The sequence below is a fragment of the Sinocyclocheilus rhinocerous genome, unplaced genomic scaffold (assembly GCF_001515625.1).
Source record: "Sinocyclocheilus rhinocerous isolate Xijiao unplaced genomic scaffold, SAMN03320098_v1.1 scaffold495, whole genome shotgun sequence".
NCBI lineage: Eukaryota > Metazoa > Chordata > Actinopteri > Cypriniformes > Cyprinidae > Sinocyclocheilus > Sinocyclocheilus rhinocerous.
In genome coordinates, this window is record NW_015629560.1 from 838,362 (window position 1) to 859,947 (window position 21,586).

The window sequence follows — 21,586 nt, forward strand, 5'->3', positions numbered from 1 at the left end:
ACTCGATCCTAGTTGAGGAGCTCTTAAGAGTGGAGGTCTCAGCATAACAACTCTCTAAAGCGAGAGGAGACCTAGCTACACTCAACGCCAGAGGCAGTTAGTGAGGCTCAAAAAGAAAGAGCCTACAGACTCATATTACTGCCCAAGCGGAGCTCTGGGGAGCGGAGGCTTCAGCTGGATGACTCTCTTAAACGAGAGGAAGCCTAACACCGCTCGATCCTGGTAGGGAAACTCTTAAGAGTGGAGGCCTCAGCATGACAACTCTCTAGAACGAGAGGAGACCTGACTACACTCAGCGCTAGGGACAGTTAGTGAGGCTCACGATAGAGCTTACATACTAATAGTACTGTCTAAGCGGAGCTCTAGGGAGCGGAATACACTGCATAACGACTCAAAACTAGAGTACTGAGCAAGCACTCAGCATAACAACCCTCTAAAGCGAGGGGAGTGCAATCATCCACCCTTATGGATCAGCATACTCAGTACAAAGACCCTCAGGTGAGGGGAGTACTCGAAAGCTCGACCTGAAGAGCGACTTATCAAGGAGGCCCACAAGAGCCTAACAACCTAACAGCCACAGAGCTCTGTTGAGAAAACACTAGGAACTGTGATCTCAGCATAGCGACCCTTAAAGGGAGGGGAGTGCAAATGCAAACAGTGAGCGCATCCTTATCCCTCGTGAGTCAAACGCATGTGCTTCCGTACACAAGGCTTGAAGACAAAGAAGAGGATGATGTTTTCCGCAGGTGCTCTTTTATACCCGTACTCGCTTTATTGTTTACGTCATAGGCTGCCGCCTGCCAACGTCAAGTTCATTTTCAGTTTCGTTTTTTCATTCATGCTTCAGACACCGGTCACGCTGAAAGCGTTCCCCTAGCACCCTCTAGAGGACGCAGCGTGGAGTTCCCTTTCGAAAGGGAACATACTTTTTTAACTGGCCCAAAGTTATTATTTATTCAAAAGAAGTACCTATTCAGAGAGTATGCAGCGTAAATAATCCAGCACCATTAACTATCTATGTTAGTAGTTCCCAACCATGTTCCAGTTTTTATGTTTCCTTTGTTTGACACACCCCTTTCAGATCTTGGAGCAGAGATGGCCTTATTATTGGGACATACCAAAGTCTGCGCCTCTACCATTGGAGAAAGTGTAACATTCATGTGTGCCTTGATAACCAATCACATCACAGCCTTGACGTCAGTAAGTTTCTGTCAGAGTTGTGTGACAATTAATTACTGTTTGCGGATACCACAGAAATTAATAACAAGTGCCGTAAACTGAATCCTACTTGTCGCGAAATCATCCTTCTCTTAAAAACAGCATTTTTCTGTGTAAAGTCTGAAAATCTCTCCAAAATGAGTGTTTGATGGCAAACATGTTGAAGATGAGCCGAAAGGTTGTTGATTCATTAAATTATATGCTTTTCTCTCACAAAAGCAGTTTATTCAGCAAAATGAAGTGTCTCCTTCAGTAGCTATGTTTCCATCCCCCTGTTTTTATGTGCATTTGTATTGCATCAGAAATGAGTAATGGAAATGCCAAATTAAAAAAAAAAAAAAAAATTCCTTACTTTGCAAAAAAGTTTTTAGGCTCGTTTGAGGTGGGTTTTGACTTGTCTGGAAAAAGATTAATGCGAATAATGAGAGATTGAAATGCCTTCCAGTTTTGGCAGGTTACATGCGCGACGCAGCGAGAGTGAAAAAGCAGACTGGTAATTAATATTGCTATTTAAATATGACAGGCTCGTAACTCCTAATACATGGGAAATACAGTTGCAAATGGACTTTGCTTTTTCATTTGAAATTTGGCAGTCACTGTGCGTTCGCGAAAGCGAAAATGCAAACGGTAATGCAGGATTTGCAATTGCATTTGGACTATGTCACAATTTATGCGTCCACATATTGAAAACGCAATTGAAAATACAATTTGCAATTCTATTTGAAAATTGTCCGGAAAATCGTTCCATACAAACAGCAGCATCCACCTCCGTAAGCAATGGCCGCATATTGTGTTTCGTCTGCTCACTCTGAGGCGCAAGTAATTTATTATATATTAGATTTATTATTATACTCAGGCTTCTCCTACTTTCCTTAGTGATATTTAGTGTCAGTTTATTAGGAATTGGCTATTTTTTTCTCTTTGACTCGTTGGATAGAAACGGTGCTTATTCGCAAACATTTTATGTGATATTCCAATTTTGTGCACAAGTTAAATTCGCAACTTTGGATGGCTATTGACATCCATTAAAAAAAAACACAGCTTTGCTTTGAGTCTCTAATGATCTGATGAGGTGAATCAGTTGTTTGATTAAGGAGACATGCAAAATGTGAACTGATCTAGGTGACACTCCAAAATAGTAGGTGGCAGTATTGCACCTTAATGCTGGTTGCTACTCATCATAAAATTGAAAAAAAAAATGAAGACTCTGTGTGTAGTAAAAGTTAGCTCGCCAGTGTGAAAGTTTTTTTTTTTTTTTTTTTTGATTCCAAAAAAATGACACACACACCAGTCTGCAGGAAGTGTCGATCAACAGTAGGCTAAATTTTTTGTACACGTTTGTACAGTTTTGGTTATAAACTCTCTCTTCACCTCCCCACATTGTATTTTGAGTATGCATCACTGGCCAGAAAGAAGAAAATTCAAAATAAAGTTAAAGGTGAATGTAAGTGATAGCATTTTTTCCAGACATTATATTGGTTTTGTGGAAATATTGTTATTGTGAATTCTTTTGTCCATGATAACTGTGTAGTGCTATACTAGCGCCCCTTGTTGCAAGCCTGAGATTGTGACACATATTTTAATTGCAGGATGACACATTATGTAATGCATAAATGTAAAACTGAATTTGTGTAGTTACAACTTTTGCATTTACATGTGTAATCCCATGTAATACCCATACTGAAAAAGTTTATGCTGTGTGTAGCATTTTAACCTGTGTCACACAAACACTGAAGTTTCCCTGATAGATTTTACTCAAGTTTAAAGAAACCATCTGTGAGCCGATTATCCAACTTTGGAAATGATACAGCAACTCCCTTCCCTACACAAGTGATCATTACAAAACTGCTTCATACTGATCCTCCTGAAATAGAGAACAGGAGATTCAAAGAAGGAACAGGAGATGAACACATTGCATAAAAGCAAAACACACACACACACACACACACACACACACACACACACGCACACAAAACCACCAAGCAAGGTTTGCTATAACATTTATACCTTTTGTCAAGAAGTTTATATACATGCTCTTAAAATTTAATGTGGTCTATTATGCTTCAAGATAACAGCCATCAAAGTTGTATGTGAGTTTACACATGTTAATCATTTTTGGAAAAAAAAGTGTATTTATTTAGCTGAACTGAACTTGTCAAGATCAAATTATCTATTTTAAAGAACTTTTTGACCTTATCTTATTAATTAGGATATCAGGGCAAATGTGTAACTTGAAATTGTTGACTTTCTGCCCACAAAAAATACCAACGTGAATTTTAACAATAAGAAATTAATGTTACTTTGTTGAGCATTTAGATGGAAAGATTTCCATTCATATTTACAGAGGAAGTGCTTAATTGAACCTTTTCTTTACAATAATCACCAGCATCAGTAACAGCCGGTGTTTGCCAACTTCCTGCAACTCCTGAAATAAAAGTTTTGCCGCAAGCACAAGAGACAAGAGGAGACAGACACTCTCTGGCGCACCCACACCTGGTATACGGCCAGTGATATGATAATATGTGCATTTGGTAAAAGTGAATGGAGGCATAAGTCATTTGTGGGTTTCCGGAAGAAGTGTGTGGTTTTACTACACCCGATAAACCTTGTTCTGACCTGCCATGAGTAGGATTAATATTGAATGACAACATACAATTTATACTCTTTTAATGTTCATCTTTGCTCTTTTTAAGCTTCAATTGGCAGCAAACCATTATCTTCTCGACTATTTTCTTGGAAGTGAGGTTTTATATTCAGCTGAAAGATAATGTGAGTGATAAAGCTGTCAAGCTTGAGGTCGAGACACTTCCACAAATGAACTGTAGTGGTCTATAACAATGCTTGGCTACACCTTATTAACAAGTCAAACATATCAAAGCCCATTTGTGAACACAATGAAATATCATTATTCAAAGCATGCTGCTTTTCTGATATGGACGAATAGATAAGAATGTTGAGGTGGACTCTCCTGCCAACATTTCTCTTTAAAGCTCGACTTTGCCATCTCACAGAACATGAGGTGCGATATTTTACCTTGAGCTGTGGGACAATGATCTTCTTATTCAACATGTTGACATTTCAAAATGAATAGTCTGAATGGATATAGACAGTATGTAATTTTTGTTTATATCTTAAAAGCACATGCTTGTTATGTCTGAGACTGACTTCAACGTACTAATACTGCCTAATTGGTCTCTCATTATCTTTGATAACAGTAGAAGGCATATAAAGACATAATCTGACTGTCTGATGATTTTGGCATTCATTCGTGTAAGGAGAACACGCCAGTGTATCACACATGCCTGTGGGTTAAAGGGGGTGATGCAGTTCGTCACGTTCCGTTTCATGACTCAACGCTTTCTCTTCCAGCACTTCAAAAAGGGATCAAGTTATAGAGGGTGTTATAAAAACAGCCGTTTGGAGGCTTTACTGGAAGCCGTGTCAAAAGTAAACTGACTCCATTCATTAAGCCAGTTCTGACTGTCAACTGCACGTAGACACGTTCAAATCCTCCTCATTCTCTTTTTAATTAAGGATGGCTAATCATCAGAGGCGGACAACGTACTCAACTCCATTACTTGAGTGAAAGTACAGATACTGCTGGTCAAACATTACTCCATTACAAGTAAAAGTTGTAAAGACAGATTTTTACTTAAGTAAAAGTACAGAAGTACTTGCTTTTAAAAAGTTAAAGTCATAAGTTCCCAGAAAAAATAATACTCAAGTAAAGTACAGATACTCAAAAAGCGTACTTAAGTACAATACTCAAGTAAATGTACTTAGTTACTGTCCGCCTCTGCTAATCATTGAGTATCTCTGATATGAACACGTACGCTACTTTCACAGTACGTTTAACATACAGCTAGGCTTACATTCACACAACGGTCATTACGGGACATTCACACTGGACGCGTTCTTACAGTATGTTCATAAACTGAGCAACAGAATAAAACAGAACAGGTCTCTAAACACGTTTTTCTTCATCTGTTTTACAGTTTAATTACTTTTAATTTGACATGGTTATTTAAAAACGTAGCCAGATGAGCTTACCGCATAAGTACATCGATACCATCACTCGCTTGAAGCGTATGTGTGTGTAGGCTATAATTTATGCAGGTTAAGTGTAAAAAAGGACGGCCCATCTGCTCACCTGTGCAGGTAAAAGGCTCAACTGGACCGCAGCAACTATTTGTAACAGCGCCGTCAAATAACCCATCTCGAATGCCAAAGCAAGTCTAATGGTAGAAAAATCCAAACAGTAGTCCATCCAAATGGTAATGTCAATATGTAAATTTCACCATAAATTCCACAAAACGGTTCTAGGTGGCAAGTTCGTGCCTTGTCGCGTCGGTAGTAAAATGTGCGTTGCTTTCTCAAAGATATCAAATAAAATGAAACAATCAGGAAAATGCGCTCAACATATTCGCAATGTTGTTATCTTTTTGGTTTCATAAAATATCAGTGGTGACACGTCACTTAATTGCATCCAATCTAGATCTCCCTCGGAAGATGTACGCGAATACCACCGGTAAAATGTTTAAAACAGGTCCTTATGGAGTAAACAGTGTTTTAAATTATAGCTTGCAGGTTTGAATCGTCCTCACGCGCCACTGGAGATCCAGCGTCTGTTTCCTAGTGCAAGATTCCTGCTCACGCATTTCCCAAATAGAGTGGCACACTTCCATATGAGCGCCCTGACTACCTTTCAACAAGTTGATCATTTAAATCTCCTCCTCCCGAAGCATTGCTCATGTTCATACTGTCCTCCCACTGCCCTCCCCTCCATGAACTCACATCTCACACTTTATTTCACTTTTCTCACTGATTATGTGTAGAGCCACATAATAGTAGGGAAAAACTGTGAAAAATGCCCTGTAAAAAGTGGTAACCTACAATTGTTACATTAAGGACTTAGTTCTATTAGATGTAGTTCTATTGGTGTGACGTAATATAGTCTATTTAGGTGGATTCAGTGATGTTAAATAACATTTTGACTTGTTACCCGTGTGGTAACATCTAAATTTGATCCACAAATGATTTTAAGCACATTATTTCATTGTTTTAAACCTTTGTAATAAAATCTCATCTCTAATGATGATATATATATAGGTCATTGCTCTCAATACATAAATGAGATCTTTACAATAAGATTTCATTTGTTAACAACAGTTAATGCATCAACACAAACTTACAAGGAGCAAAATATTCCACAGCACTTATTAACCTTTAGTTCATGAAAATGTTAACGTTCATGTTCACAGTGCATTAACTAATGTTAACAGATCTTAAAAATGTTTTAGTAAATGTTGAGATTCACATGATTTAAGATTAGTGAATTGTATATGTTAACTGCAGTACATTAAAGTTGTAAGGCAAAGTGTTACCCACAAAACATATGAATGAAGCACTTTTTTTGTTCAAAACAATGTAGGCTAACTCTTCTAAATTTTGAGAAAGTTACACAACTAGAAGATATGCTTTACATGCTGTCAGAATTATTGTATTTATGAGTTCCCGACTTGGAAGTTGCATTTATAAAACAGCAATAATATTCAGGAAATTCAAATTCAGATTATATTTTGGCACCTGATTTGAGATTACCAACAGTATAACTTTTTTAAATGGCAAAGGAGGACATTTTCAGTTGTGAATGGTAATTATTATTATTATTATTGTTGTTGTTGTTATTATTAAATAAAGTTATAGCTGCTGCAGTTTCAGTAACATACATTTATTTATATCTGTAACTGTTTGTATATTGTACATTTTTACATGAATAAAAGAGCATATATTGCACAAAATGTCATTATTATCCGTTTCCTAATCTCTCCAGCCATAAAGCGCTTGAATGTGACATATATAGCCATTCTTCCAGCGAACATGTGAAGGCACCAATATTCCACAACCCAGAGGTACACTTTCATCAATACTTTGAATTCATGTTGTCATAATATATATATATATATATATATATATAAAATAAATAGAGTGGCACACTTCCATATGAGCGCCCTGACTACCTTTCAACAAGTTGATCATTTAAATCTCCTCCTCCCGAAGCATTGCTCATGTTCATACTGTCCTCCCACTGCCCTCCCCTCCATGAACTCACATCTCACACTTTATTTCACTTTTCTCACTGATTATGTGTAGAGCCACATAATAGTAGGGAAAAACTGTGAAAAATGCCCTGTAAAAAGTGGTAACCTACAATTGTTACATTAAGGACTTAGTTCTATTAGATGTAGTTCTATTGGTGTGACGTAATATAGTCTATTTAGGTGGATTCAGTGATGTTAAATAACATTTTGACTTGTTACCCGTGTGGTAACATCTAAATTTGATCCACAAATGATTTTAAGCACATTATTTCATTGTTTTAAACCTTTGTAATAAAATCTCATCTCTAATGATGATATATATATAGGTCATTGCTCTCAATACATAAATGAGATCTTTACAATAAGATTTCATTTGTTAACAACAGTTAATGCATCAACACAAACTTACAAGGAGCAAAATATTCCACAGCACTTATTAACCTTTAGTTCATGAAAATGTTAACGTTCATGTTCACAGTGCATTAACTAATGTTAACAGATCTTAAAAATGTTTTAGTAAATGTTGAGATTCACATGATTTAAGATTAGTGAATTGTATATGTTAACTGCAGTACATTAAAGTTGTAAGGCAAAGTGTTACCCACAAAACATATGAATGAAGCACTTTTTTTGTTCAAAACAATGTAGGCTAACTCTTCTAAATTTTGAGAAAGTTACACAACTAGAAGATATGCTTTACATGCTGTCAGAATTATTGTATTTATGAGTTCCCGACTTGGAAGTTGCATTTATAAAACAGCAATAATATTCAGGAAATTCAAATTCAGATTATATTTTGGCACCTGATTTGAGATTACCAACAGTATAACTTTTTTAAATGGCAAAGGAGGACATTTTCAGTTGTGAATGGTAATTATTATTATTATTATTGTTGTTGTTGTTATTATTAAATAAAGTTATAGCTGCTGCAGTTTCAGTAACATACATTTATTTATATCTGTAACTGTTTGTATATTGTACATTTTTACATGAATAAAAGAGCATATATTGCACAAAATGTCATTATTATCCGTTTCCTAATCTCTCCAGCCATAAAGCGCTTGAATGTGACATATATAGCCATTCTTCCAGCGAACATGTGAAGGCACCAATATTCCACAACCCAGAGGTACACTTTCATCAATACTTTGAATTCATGTTGTCATAATATATATATATATATATATATATATATAAAATAAATAAAGGGCAAAGTTACACAGAATAAGGTCCAAATGGTGTTTAGATTTTTTTAAACACCCTCAGTGTTTAAAAAAAGACTGCATTTCCCATTTCATTCTCCCCTCTTCAAGCTGATACTTTCATGCTACAGGTTTGGCCATTTTTATCATGTCATAAAACAATACCCAAACTTTAAAGTATGCATGTTGATGTTGGTCCATTCAGATATGGTTTATGCGGTCAAAAGTAGTATTCTGAGCAAAGCTGTATGGGGTCCACAGTCACTCAGACCAGAAAAAGCACAAGCTCAGAATAGACACCCTGAGAAATAAACAGACTTTCTCTGAGTACACTGTATTATTATAAAGTAGCCTACATTATAGTGAAGCACACTCATAAGAAGACATGTGAGACTGTATTATTGCAATAAATCAGTGATGCATGGAGATGTACTGTTCCATGTTCTCTCACCATGTATGCATGCCTATTTATTAGTGTGTGGTTTAGGGCTGTGTCATGGGTTGAGCCGTAAGGATTCTTTCCTTACTCACACAACGTTTATATACAAGTATGTGGTGTTTGCAGTAGCGCTGGAATGCACAGGCTGGAGATTCTTCAGTTTCACTGCATTCTTCACGCCATGTTGACTGACAGGGCCTCTATGTGCTATTGTAAAGAGCACACTTTGCTAGATGGTGTCAGCAAACAGTGCGAGTTCCGCTGCCTCAGATTACCCCCCCATTCTCACAGCACTTGCTCTTGGGCGCCAACCAAATGGAAAAAGTCCGGAAAGGCTTTGAAAGGCTTTGAAACGAATTATGCTATTTAGTATATCTCAACATGACCATTATCTTTTTTCAAAATAGGGGACATTTGAGTAGTGCCTGTCCGTCTCAATAATGTTTTAGGTTGTCATGCCATTACTAAGTGCTTACTTAGGTTTTCTGGGTAGAGTCTTATGAGGTATACTGATGGAATCTTACTATATTTATAATCAAAAGAGCCAATTTCCACTCTACGATATTCTAGTGCTAACGGTATTGATGTATTTGCCTGTTTTATTGTCTGCCAGGTGAAAATCAATGTCTAATCAATTAGGAAAGTAAAAACACAACTCAAAAAGCTGCACAATTTGAGATATCATTCATGTTTGACGCTGTTATGCATTTAGAACAAATTAGTTCACCCAAATATGAAAATTGTGTCATCGTTTATTCACCTTCATGTTGTTCCAAACACTTCAAATTAAGATATTTGTAATGAAACCTGAGAGTTTTCTGTACCTTCATTGAAAGTCTAGGTTACCAAAACTTAAAAGATCCAAAAAAGCTTATGAAAATGAATATATGAATTCATTTTAAGACAGCTTTATAAGCTTTTTTGAACTTTTTGAAAGTTTTAGTAACCTAAATGAAAAAATTAATGAAAAAATACCCTCTCATGTTTCTTTAAAAACATCCAAATTTGTATTCTGAAGAATAACTAAAGGCTTGGAATAAACTGAGTGTGACTAAATAATAACATGAACCATCCCTTTAACCGTAAGTAATATTAATTTAATTTGAATAATTTTGGCATGCTTTCAATGAAGACAGAACTAGAGTTCTGTTTCTTTTTTCGCAACACCTGTGCTTTTCATTAGACTCACTGCTGAGAGTCGTTGAAAGGTCATTTGTAAAACAGGAAAAGGATGAAAAACTTCTGGATGAAATGTTCCTATCTGCACTCATCATTTTCAATGCTAATATGCTGGTTTTGGAAAATGTAGATCATATAATTAGGATTTGAAATGTGTAGTGTAAACTGCATTTTTGTGAAGATCGGCAAAGGTAGAAAAAACAAAAATCATTCAATCTCTCAATGCATAGTAACAACCCTGTGTTGCTAGAGTAACTGAAGTTGCAATGTTTTTCTATGTGCCGTCTCATCCATATTCACTCACATTTGAATGTGTCTGTTTGGATTGGAAAAATACAGCTTTCAATGTCAGCAGTTTTTTCTTAACTATTTGAAGAATCAATAAGATACCCAGCGCTACAATGTAGGGTGGTGTAAAAACGCAGGCAAGACTTGGAGACAAGCGCAAACTCAAGAAAACCACATTACACTGACGCACTGAACTCTCAGTACAGAAGTCCCTGAGGCAAGATTAATGTCTTTGTCTACTTAAAAGAAAAGCTATAATTGATAATCAATAATGAATCAATTGAAATTTTCTTAAAAGGTATGCTTTCCTTATTATAAGCAATTTATACCTAACAAAAGTAGCTTAAAATATAAAAATGTATGTAAAAAAAAATTTATCAGTGTTTGAACATGGTACCATAGAGAACTGATCTGGTTCTGTTTTTGGGTCCTAAAGCAAAACCAGAAGCACTGGCCTGAGTAAAATATTTTTTTAATCCTCTCCATTGAAAGAGACAACAAGGAGGCAGAGTCTTTCAGAAAAAGGGCTCATGAACATCGGCTCTCACATTTCTGTTATTATCAGAAGCGTTTTAAGGGTGATCTCAGCATAATGGATGTGCTGACTGTATATTCCCCTTGGATCTTCATGATTGTGAAGGTGGAATGCACAATCTACATTAAAGTTATCCATTCATCATTGTTTAGAAGGTCTGATTTCCTCTGAGGAAGGTTCATTTTACACATGGGAACACTAATCTGAGTCGACATGATAAACATTGGAATGAAATTACCGGATATCATGAAGCTTAAAGGTACTTTAATCTCCATTACTGTGTGTTTTGGAGACTGTCATTACCGTAGACCATCTGGCCAGCACCTCACCCGGATATTACATGAATCAACTTCCTGCAATTGACCGGTCTCGGACATGTATACGTCTGCACTCCGACTCTCCACCTGCTGTTTCCGACGTAAGCGCGAATAGGAGACTGGCAGCCCTGGAAGTGGCCCGGTCACCAGTAAAATCCCCTCTTCATTGTAGCTGAAAATGGCTTCGATGTTCCGGCAATAGTTTTGTGTTTTTCCGTGTATCACTTCCTATTTACAAGACTGAGGTGACAGTGTTCCTCACGTCTTGAAGGCAGACAGGTGTTGAGCAGTTTCCTCAGGCATTCCACTCTATTGTATGGGCTGGTGATTTTTGTGTTTATTTAGGAAGTCCCCCTTAACATGTGCAGAGTGTCTGACGTGCTGTTATTGTCTGACAATGATGTGTCACATGGCATTATTTGTTTACATAAACACAACTGCAGTCGGAACATCTTTCAGGTGTTCGTAAGTCAATTGCCACTGTTTTTTGACACCTTTGTCATTTCCTTGAAAGCTTCCATTTTAAAATAAGGCCGGTTTGGTTATAATCATCTATCATTTATGTATGAGACACATCTGGTATAAGCATACAGTATGTGTTTCATACATAGAGAACAGAAGGTTGTCTCATTATTATAAAATCTAAATATTTAAAAAAAATTTGAAGGCTCAAAACATAATTTTTATCATTTCATTTCTCCCGCATTACTACTTATAATATTTTTAAATAAATTAATACAGTTATTTAGAAAGGACACATTGTTTTTTTGTTTTTTTTTACCAAAAGTTACATTTGTAATGTTATTACAGATTTCTGTTTCAGATTAATTCTGTCTTTTTGAACCATCTATTCATCAAAGAATCCTCACCAAAAAATATATCACAGATTCAATAATAATATTGGTATTATTGTTTCAAAACTGATAATAAGAAATGTTTCTTGAGAAACAAATAAACATAAAAGAATGATTTCTAATCATGTGACTCTAAAGACTGAAGTAATAACTGCTGAAATTTCAGCTTTACCATAACAGAAAGAAATTAAAAGTATATTGAAATAGCAAACATGAATTTATTTTAAATTGTAATAACACCTCACAGTATTACTCTTTTTCTGGACCAACCCCAAATGTTTTTGATGGTGGTGTATATTTACTTTTTATTAATAATAAGGTATTATGAAAATAGAAATGATAATATATTTGAAAATAATTGATGGTTTATTGTGACATCACATTCGTGGAAAATACTACTCAAATTCATCTTCAGACACTTATCAGACACTTTCATAAGTTCCAAAAATTATTCATAACTTATTGTGAATGAACATATCTACAGTGGATACTGTTGAAAACTTTTGCTTTTTTTATGATGCTTTATTTACACCGCTAGATGTTATTATGAGTCAAAGTTGATGGTCATATCAACTACTGAAAAAAGTATATAAAAAAGCATTTCTGTTTTCCGTGGACCTAATCTAATTTAATTACATAGACAGTATGTTGGGGTTGAAATATTGGACCCCATGCTTTTTATTGTTTGTTCAACAAACCCACGTTCCTCTTCAGGAACTCAAGCTGCGTCGAAAAACGCTAGGGGAACGCCTTCTGCGACCCACGCTCTGAATCACATGTGAAATCAGTCCAATAGCTGAACGGGACGTCACGGCGGATGACGTCATGACCAGGAAGCTATAAAAGCACGTGCGGCGGAGCCAGCGTCAGCTTTCTGTCATTCAGCGAAGCGCTCTGTGTGTGTCAGTCATATTTATTGTTGTCTGTCTATTGTGAGAAAAAGTCTATAAGCAGCTATGTCTAAGGCTCACGCTAAGACAAAGCATGCAAAGGGCGAGTGCAAGCCACGTTATAGGTTGTGTGTTCCTCCCTGCCCACGTTATATCACGAGTGGGGATACACACAGCCTGTGCGTGGTTTGCTTGGGAGCGAAGCACGCAGAGTCGGCTCTTGAGGGGGCCGGCTGCCCGCATTGCGAGCGCCTCCCACTGCGTACGCTTCGCTCCCGGAGGGCACTCTTTGAGGAGGGAGCCTTCGCCAGCGTTCCTCGCGGTGCTGGCCCCGCTTCCGTCGAGTCGGACACCCCGCTTGCGCCTTCTGGCCTGTTTGGCGACGTTGTCAGCTCAGTCGTCGACAGGGACCAGGAGGCTCAAAAACAAGCGGCGGCGTTTCAGCGGTTCCTTCCTCGCCGTATTTCAGCTCCGGGGGCTGCTGGGCGGCAGCAGGCAGTCCCGCGTACCAGCTCCTCACATAGGGAGACGCAAAAACAGAGCGTTGCCGCCCGTGTTCCCCCGCGTCGGGACCGGAGGCAGAAGCAGCGCTCTGGGTTGGGGGCCTCGAAGCCTAAGCCGGATCTGCGGACCGTCCTTCAGGTGAAGAGGTCCTCGACCAAACGGTCATGACTATTTCAGTGTAGGACTAGCGAGGGCAGAGAGGGTCACACCGCATTACACGGTGCCCATCTCCCCCCAGTGCCCTCGGGAGATCGTTCTGCCAACCCTGCCGGTGTTCCAGGGCGGGAATGGATGCTTCACCCCGAGGTGGTGAGGCAGATATGGAGTATTTTTGGCCAGGCTCAGGTGGACTTGTTTGCGACTCAGAAGACATCGCAATGTCCCCTCTGGTGCTCTCTGACTCATCCAGCTCCGCTGGGGCTGGATGCCATGGTGCAGGCGTGGCCGAGGCTTTGCCTGTACGCCTTTCCCCCAGTCGCTCTGCTCCCAGGAGTTCTGGAGAGAGTGCGCCAGGACGGAGATGAGTCCTCTGATCTCCCCTCGCCGTTAGGGGTCAAGGCTCACTCGACACGAAGTGTGGCAGCCTCTAAGGCTTTCTTATCGGGTGTGCCTATGCAGGACATCTGCAACGCTGCGGGTTGGTCCACGCCCCTTACCTTTGTTAGGTTTTACGAGCTAGACATGCGAGCCACTCCCGGCTCTTCCGTTCTCTCGCCCTAGTTGTGCAGTCTTCCACACTAGGCAGAGACTTGGAAGTCTGGCGGCGTGGGCATTCTCGTTCCCCTAGCGTTTTTCGACACAGCTCGAGTTCCTGAAGAGGAACGTCTCAGGTTACGTATGTAACCCTAGTTCCTCGAGGGAACGAGACGCTGCGTCTCAGTGCCATACTTCCGGCGTCCCTGCCGGCGCTTGCTTCATTCCTAGGAGCTGACGCTGGCTCCGCCGCACGTGCTTGTCCCTCGAGGAACTAGGGTTACATACGTAACCTGAGACGATTTTCCTAAATATCTTCTTCCACAGAATAAAGACATACAGAAACAACATGAAGGTGAGTACATGAGGATGAAACTATCCCTATAACCCACATTTTCATATTCAAATAGCAAATGTTAATCAAAATATCTCCACAGAAACCTTTATTTAATGACTAGTATTCCCACACACAGATGCCGCAGGACAGCAGCTAATATGAGGTAGGTTGCACTGCTTAATTATATTTGTTTTGAATGACATTAGCAAATGCAAGAGTCATACAAAAACATTGTGGTCTTTAAGAGTTCTGGCTCTGCTGGAGCAGCACTGTTTATTATTGCAGTACAATACTATTTCTTCTCTCTGCTAATAAGTTTATTCTTCTCCAGGGTGAAATGGAAGAGTTTTAAACGGTTTGTATGCTTTATAAATACATTTACAACCACACACACATTCTGGGTTATGATCAAAACAGTGCATGAAACATCCTGCCAGGCATGACAAATTATTTTGAATTTATGAAAAATAAAACCTGCCTGTATAGTTTAAACATATGTTGAGAGTTTAAAACCAGACATGTGAAGCTCATATTTTTACCCTTAGACTAACATTATTACATTACTGTGAATGTGAAGGCACACTGAGGAATGAGTTCAAATTCAACCCAATCTTGACTGTACATGAATAGTTTTTCCCCTTTGTCATATTTTTACTTTGTCATACTACAGTGTTGTTATTTCCTGTGAGGGCTTGTTGGTCCACTTTAAACCTTATGATATAATTTTTCTTCTACATGACGAAACCCAAAGAAATTCAGTCGCTCCTTACAGGAAGTTGGTCTAATTATTCCACAAACACTTAGGTTAATCTTTATCAGTACAAAGTAAGGTTAAGGGACGGCTGTCAGGCTGAGAGCCTCAGCATATCCCGTTACAAGAGTTTAAAGTAAGACATGCCAGAGGCGAATGCAAGGTGAAATCCATCCGCTGGAGTTGTGTTTATATGAACCGCTGCCAAGCAAAATGATTTCTTCAAGTTTATTTTTGTGTGGGGAAAGACAACTACCTAAATAGTTATTACCACTGCCTCCAGTTGTAGAACAAGAATGGGGGGAAGGAACAGGGGAGGTGGCGGTCTGTCGTGGGTCGAAGGGAAAAATGTAACGCTGAATGGAAAGGAGGGGTGTATAGGATGATGGGTTTAGTGCTGTGGAAAGTTAATATCTTAAAACAATACACAGCGCAACCGGACGATGAGAATTTGGCAGTGGCACAACTCCTCACCATGGCTGATCTGGCTATTAATGGAGACGAGAGCTCCAGGGCCGTTGTACACTTGCTGATACACTGGATTTGATTTCCTCTGATATTGTCTGTTTGTTGTTCTACTCCTGTCTCATAATGGACTGGTCTGGTGCCATGTGTCCTAGAGGGCTGGTAAAGAGGACTGGTCCCAGATGGACGTACACCCTCCGGGATCCTCAGTTAAAGACCACCTCTGTAGAACAGAACTTGGTTTTGGCATGGAATGTAGAGGGAGGCTTGATGTAGAAATGAGTACACAGATTAATGCTAATACTTGATCCTATTAGTTATATCAAGAAATGAATCCAAAGTGGGTTTGTAGCTCATTAGCAGGCCGGAATTGACTGGAATTCCAGAATTGGAATGTTCTACACCTTCTCCCTCTTACATATGCGTTTATGAAATATTAACACCTATGTTTCTCCCTTCATAACTCCACAGATTGTGCCTGTCCACCAGCATGTCTCTTGACGTATGTCAGTTGGACTTCTCAGTCACATTGCCCTGAATGTGATATTGATTTTCCATGACCGGTTCCCTCACATTGTGTAAACAAATAAACAGAGAAAGTTCCAGGATGGCGCGAGCAGGATTGTGAGAATGGAGAGGCCTGACCTGTTTCTGAGAGACCCAATGGTTACAAATGTTTGGTTGTACAAACCCAGTCTTTCTGTGTTTGCTGAAACATACAACTTGTATCACTTTTCTTGACTCATGCTGAAAAACCGACATGCAATGTGCCCCTCAGGTTTCTGAGCCAAAAAAAAATTGATCTTAAAAAGGTTCTTTTAAATTGCATCATTAAATTGTAAGAAAAAAAGTGTATAAAATGCTACACCAGAAATATTACACCACACTCATGTTGCTCTTTCTTGTAGAAGACAAAAGGAGTTATTGATCCAAGTCAAGACTGAGTACGTAAGTAAATGCATGACTGTCTGCACCCGTTTTTGTATCTTTGTATTGTATTTATCTGCCCTCTTTGTTTCTGTCTGTCTCTGTCATTCTGCTGTAACGCTACACAAAATGCTACATACAATAGCTTTGGACAATCTAGCTTTGAGCCAGCTGTATTACACTCACTCTGAGACTCAGAAGTCGTCTCTGTTCGAGACTCATTACAAAGAACGACAGCCATCTTATCAGAGAAACGGGACATGCCCTGGGGGATAAATCATTACACAACTACACACACCCCTAGCCTCCTTCCGTATGTAGCACATAACTGTTCATACACTGCCACTGGTGATACTTCAGAATAAAGTCTGAAAATGCACATGTAGGATCCTTTTAAATAACAGACAAAAATATATTTTGTAAAACAACACTGCAGTGTCTTTTGCAACATTGCATAAATTATTACAAATGATTTTTGGCTGAAGTGTTTCTTTAAGCAGTCTAATGTCCATCTTTATTAAATCTGATACTACCTCTATTTATTTAGATTTATTTAAATTGTGTATTTTACCAGTGAAAAAAGATCTGTTATGCTAACGTTGTGAAGACATTTGTTTTCACTTATTATTAAGGCTTTTGGAGGGTTTATGAGATAATCAACAACACAACACATTTATCAAGCAGGCATAAGAGAGAAGTGGATTGGAGGGCTGGCATTCATCTTGCTAAATTACTTCCAAGGAATAGAGGGCTATTTTAGTGAAATGTATTTATCCTGCTCCCTCAAACCAACCCTACACCACCACTACACAACATGAATAAATGAATAATACCAGGAGAAAACAACACACCCCTGCCTTGAAGAATATCAAATATGTTACTAGACTCATTTTAGAGGTGCTTGCTGGGATTTAGGGATGTGAAGTCTTTAAACCAGAGCTATTTAATTGTGTTCCTGGAGAGCCATGTCCTGCAGAGTTCAGTTCTAACAATAGTTAGCAGAATTAGCTAATCGAGAGGTGTGTTCCAATTAACCACAAGTGCCTTGCGAAGTAGGTTTCTCAGGGTATTCTACCAACTTAAGTGAGATTTCAGTCTGAAGGGAGCATACATGTTCAGTGTGAAGGGCACTGCAAACAGCAAAGGGAATAAGGGTACATCAATAAGTCACATAAAAGGAAGTGGAGATGGAAATTTACCCACCTGCCATTACACATCACCACAGTACAGCAAGATTTTTACTAAAATAAACAAGGTGAAAAAAGCTCAGGTGTTTTGAGTTTAATTAGTCCACAGTGTGGTTTGTACACAGTTGTTCACAGGTATAAAGTGCGGCAGATGTGATATTTACATTGTGGCTGAAATAAGGCATCAAACCCTAACCTCCTCTAATATGCGTCATTCAAGTTTTATCTATGTTTGATGATGTTGCAGGGTGTTCTGCATAAATGCATTTATCAAGTTAAGAAAACAGATATCACATTCTCAGGGAGCTAAGGTCTTCAGCATTATTTGGTTATTACAAACAGTCATGTTTGATTAGGGTTATGCTGTGTTCCATTTGTATTCTGAAGTTGGAAATTCCAAGTTCCCAGTAGGAACTTTTAAATGGAACTCCCTCCCAAGTCAGAGTTCTGACTCGGAATCTTGGAGCAATCGCAACAACTCCAACTTCAGAATCCAATATGGCTGCTCAGTGCATCAACAGAAGAGAAACAGTAGTAATATATTGTTTATTAGCACTTATGTTTGTCTGTGTCTCAATAAACTCAGTGGTGCACACATCACTATTTGTGGACATGATACTGTGGCGTTATCTGTGCAAAATAGTGTTGGATCAAAACTCTGCAGGAAAGTGGCCTTGGCTGGACTGGATACACCTGCACTGTGTGTTATGGGTATGAATGGTAACTAGAATCAAGCAGCGTGTTGAGAAGAGGTGTGCTATTACTTTTCTAAGTGATCAGACTATAGCATTTAGCCTAGTGGACCATAAAAAGTGTGAAATACTACCATGCACCTACATTGAAGAAGGGATCCAGGCCATATCAAAAGTTAAAATATCAGAGACACCTAAGAATGAGCCCTGTTGATTTGGGCTCATGAGCATCAGTACAGAAAATCCGCGAAACCAACCAGCCACACATTAGGAATTGCATAACAATGCCCTGGCAACCACCCAGGACACACTGGCATTTTAAAAGCGACTCTTGCATTGGTAAAGTAAGCACAGATCTGGCAATTTGTTTAGATTATGTGAATGCCTGGTTTATTGTTATTCTTGAATATAGTCTGAATGCACAGACACTAGAAGCATCTTTCAGGCCTGATTAACAATCTGAGAATCTCCAACTGACTGGGCAACCTCGTTCGAGGAATCCCAGCCTAATCCTCCCGGATTTGGGGGATTTTCCCATACCAGATGAGGAGCAGATGTCTCCGTCTCTCCCTCCCTCCCTCCATATACTTCTTTATCTCACTCCCAGTTAACTTCCCTCACTTTGTCAATTGTCAACTTGTGTTGACGTCAAAGCATGTCCCTCTCTCTTTTGGCTTCTGGCTGTCCTTTACCCTTTTTCCTTCATTCACCCCTACACATTTCCTTTAAATTCCCCCTTCCCTGCATCTGACTGCCTCTCTCACTATCTCGGTCTATCTCAGTCTCTTAGGCCCCCTTCTGAAACAAGTCCCTCAGCCTCCTCATTCCCTGGGGTACACCGAAAAAACACAAGCACCCTGGGAAGGCCCAAAGTCCCTATAAACCTCGTCACATGACCAGAACACCCGCCTTTCCATGGGAGGCACGCAGCGCTGATGGTAAGGTGGAACTGCAAACTTCATGGACTGCATCCAACAGCTCCTGTACTTTCTCATGGAGCAACAAAAAACAAGGCAATTCGGTGAAATGGTCTGTTTTTGACAATTCCCAGTTGAATATACTCTGGCAGACTCTATGTAAAAATAAAAATATCTCTGTGTTTAACCCAAGTCAATTATGTTTCTGTAACTATTGTTTTTGTTGGAGGTAAACTGTGACATTTCTAAAAGAGGGGTTTTGAAAATTTATGTCGGGGGATCTGGTAAGTAGTATAGTGTGTGGACTCTACCTTCTAATGGCCTCTTGAACCCTCCAGTGCTCCAAATATCACCACCTCTTCAAGCACCTAGTTTTCAACACTACCTCCAGTTTTGTGTGGACACTTTTGGACAGTAGATCTGTGGCTCCTTTTGTTGAGGTCTTTGGGCTAATACTCTTGGCAATGACCTCAATATAAACATATCTGTGGGTTTGCTCTTTCTGAGTGGTCACATGGCTGCTGGACAAGCTGTCTGTAAACAAGGGGCTGGTAGAGGGAACAGGAACTCCCTATGGAGTACTATAACAAATATGGTGGGAAGTTTTCTTTTTGTCTATGTTTGTGTATAAAGGGATGAGATATCAGTCACAACTGGGAAGCATTATATAGGTGTTTTGTGCTACTTATGTAGCACTTTTTCTGAAAAGAAAAAAAAGTTCCTTGATAAGAGAATCACATTTTCTTGATTGAGGAGAAAAATGTAATACAGCAATTTTGAAATACACAACTGAAAACCAATGGAGGTTCACCTCTAATTTGAATAATGCGGAAGTAATATGCCCAGTATCATATTCTTGTAGATGCCACTTGGTTTCATATTTTGTTATCCATATAATGAGGTTCATACATTTTTTAATTAGGTACACAAATATGTTTTTGCATGTATGGGAAATAAACCAGATTTATAAAGCTTAAAGCTAATAATAGAGATGTACATTAGCATGACATGAACAAACAAACTGCTAAGCTTTGATTCTGTTCGCTAATGTTCTAATCCCACGAGTTCACACAGTGGCAAAGATTCAATGATACAGGGCAAACCAGTTGGACCTTGAAACCACATCACTCCCTTACAATGAGCTGGGGGACTGGGATCCTAAACCAGGAGAACTTGGGTGCATTGGGAAACTTCTTGGCAAAACATCTGGCTCACATCTGCGTCAGAAGGATCAAGAGAGCATGGAATTGTTCCATGGTATAAATGCAGTCAGAACAGGTTCACCTACCTTTTAGATAACACTGTTCATTGGGAATTAAAGTTTTGGGAAAGGTAATTCTGAAGGTTAGGTACTCCTCCCTTGCATACGCAGTTCTCCTAAAAGCAATATTTGATGTAGTTATCTTAAGTAGAATATCACCAGATCTCTAATAATGGTTTTAGCTAAACTGCACTTTAATGAAGCAGGATGCATTGGCAAAGATAAAGGGTGAATATGGTGTTCTGACATCACATCCTAAACCCCCATTACCTGTTTTCTGACTGGCTTAGGGGAAGGCACTTAAATGCTGGCCAAAGGAAACTCTCAGTGCTACACTTTTGAACCAGTATTACTGGTACTCTCTAAAAGGCAAAGTTCCTCTCTTAATAGCTAGATTGTCAGATATGGGAAGGAAAGGCTGCATACAGTGAATGGCCCATCAGAGGGGACCGATCTAGAAAGCGCAGATCAGGGCACTTCCAAGGATGAGGGAAGCTCTTTGAGACAAAGTGAACTTCAGTGGCTGCCTGCACATTAATTCAAACAAAACCATAAATTGTTCCTGCTACTTTGTAGACTTGTGCAATTTTCAGTCATTCCCAGCTCTGCAACGAAAATAAATGTGTTTATTTTTATCATAAATGTTTTCTGAGAAATTCCCATGTTGTAGAAAAAGCTTTAAAGTGAATAACTTCCGATCTAACGAATAGATAAGCTTAATTTTTTGGTAGCAAAACAACAAAGCTTTGTGTAGCAAAAATCCCCACATATCTTGACCATCAGAGGTTAAGCCAGCCATAACATATTGAAAACAGCTAATCATTTCACA

The 21,586-nt window shown here is 39.0% G+C and overlaps 1 protein-coding gene across 1 annotated transcript in view; it reads right to left on the bottom strand.

The window, feature by feature from the left end:
* Positions 1-5,815, bottom strand: part of LOC107739261 (placenta growth factor-like) — a 30,694-nt gene extending 24,879 nt beyond the window's left edge. Inside the window, exon 1 of the mRNA XM_016551295.1 lies at positions 5,369-5,815. Within this exon, the coding sequence (XP_016406781.1) occupies positions 5,369-5,485 (117 nt within the window). The 5' untranslated portion in view covers positions 5,486-5,815. The remainder of the gene's footprint in view (positions 1-5,368) is intronic.
* Between the last annotated feature and the right edge of the window lie 15,771 nt (positions 5,816-21,586).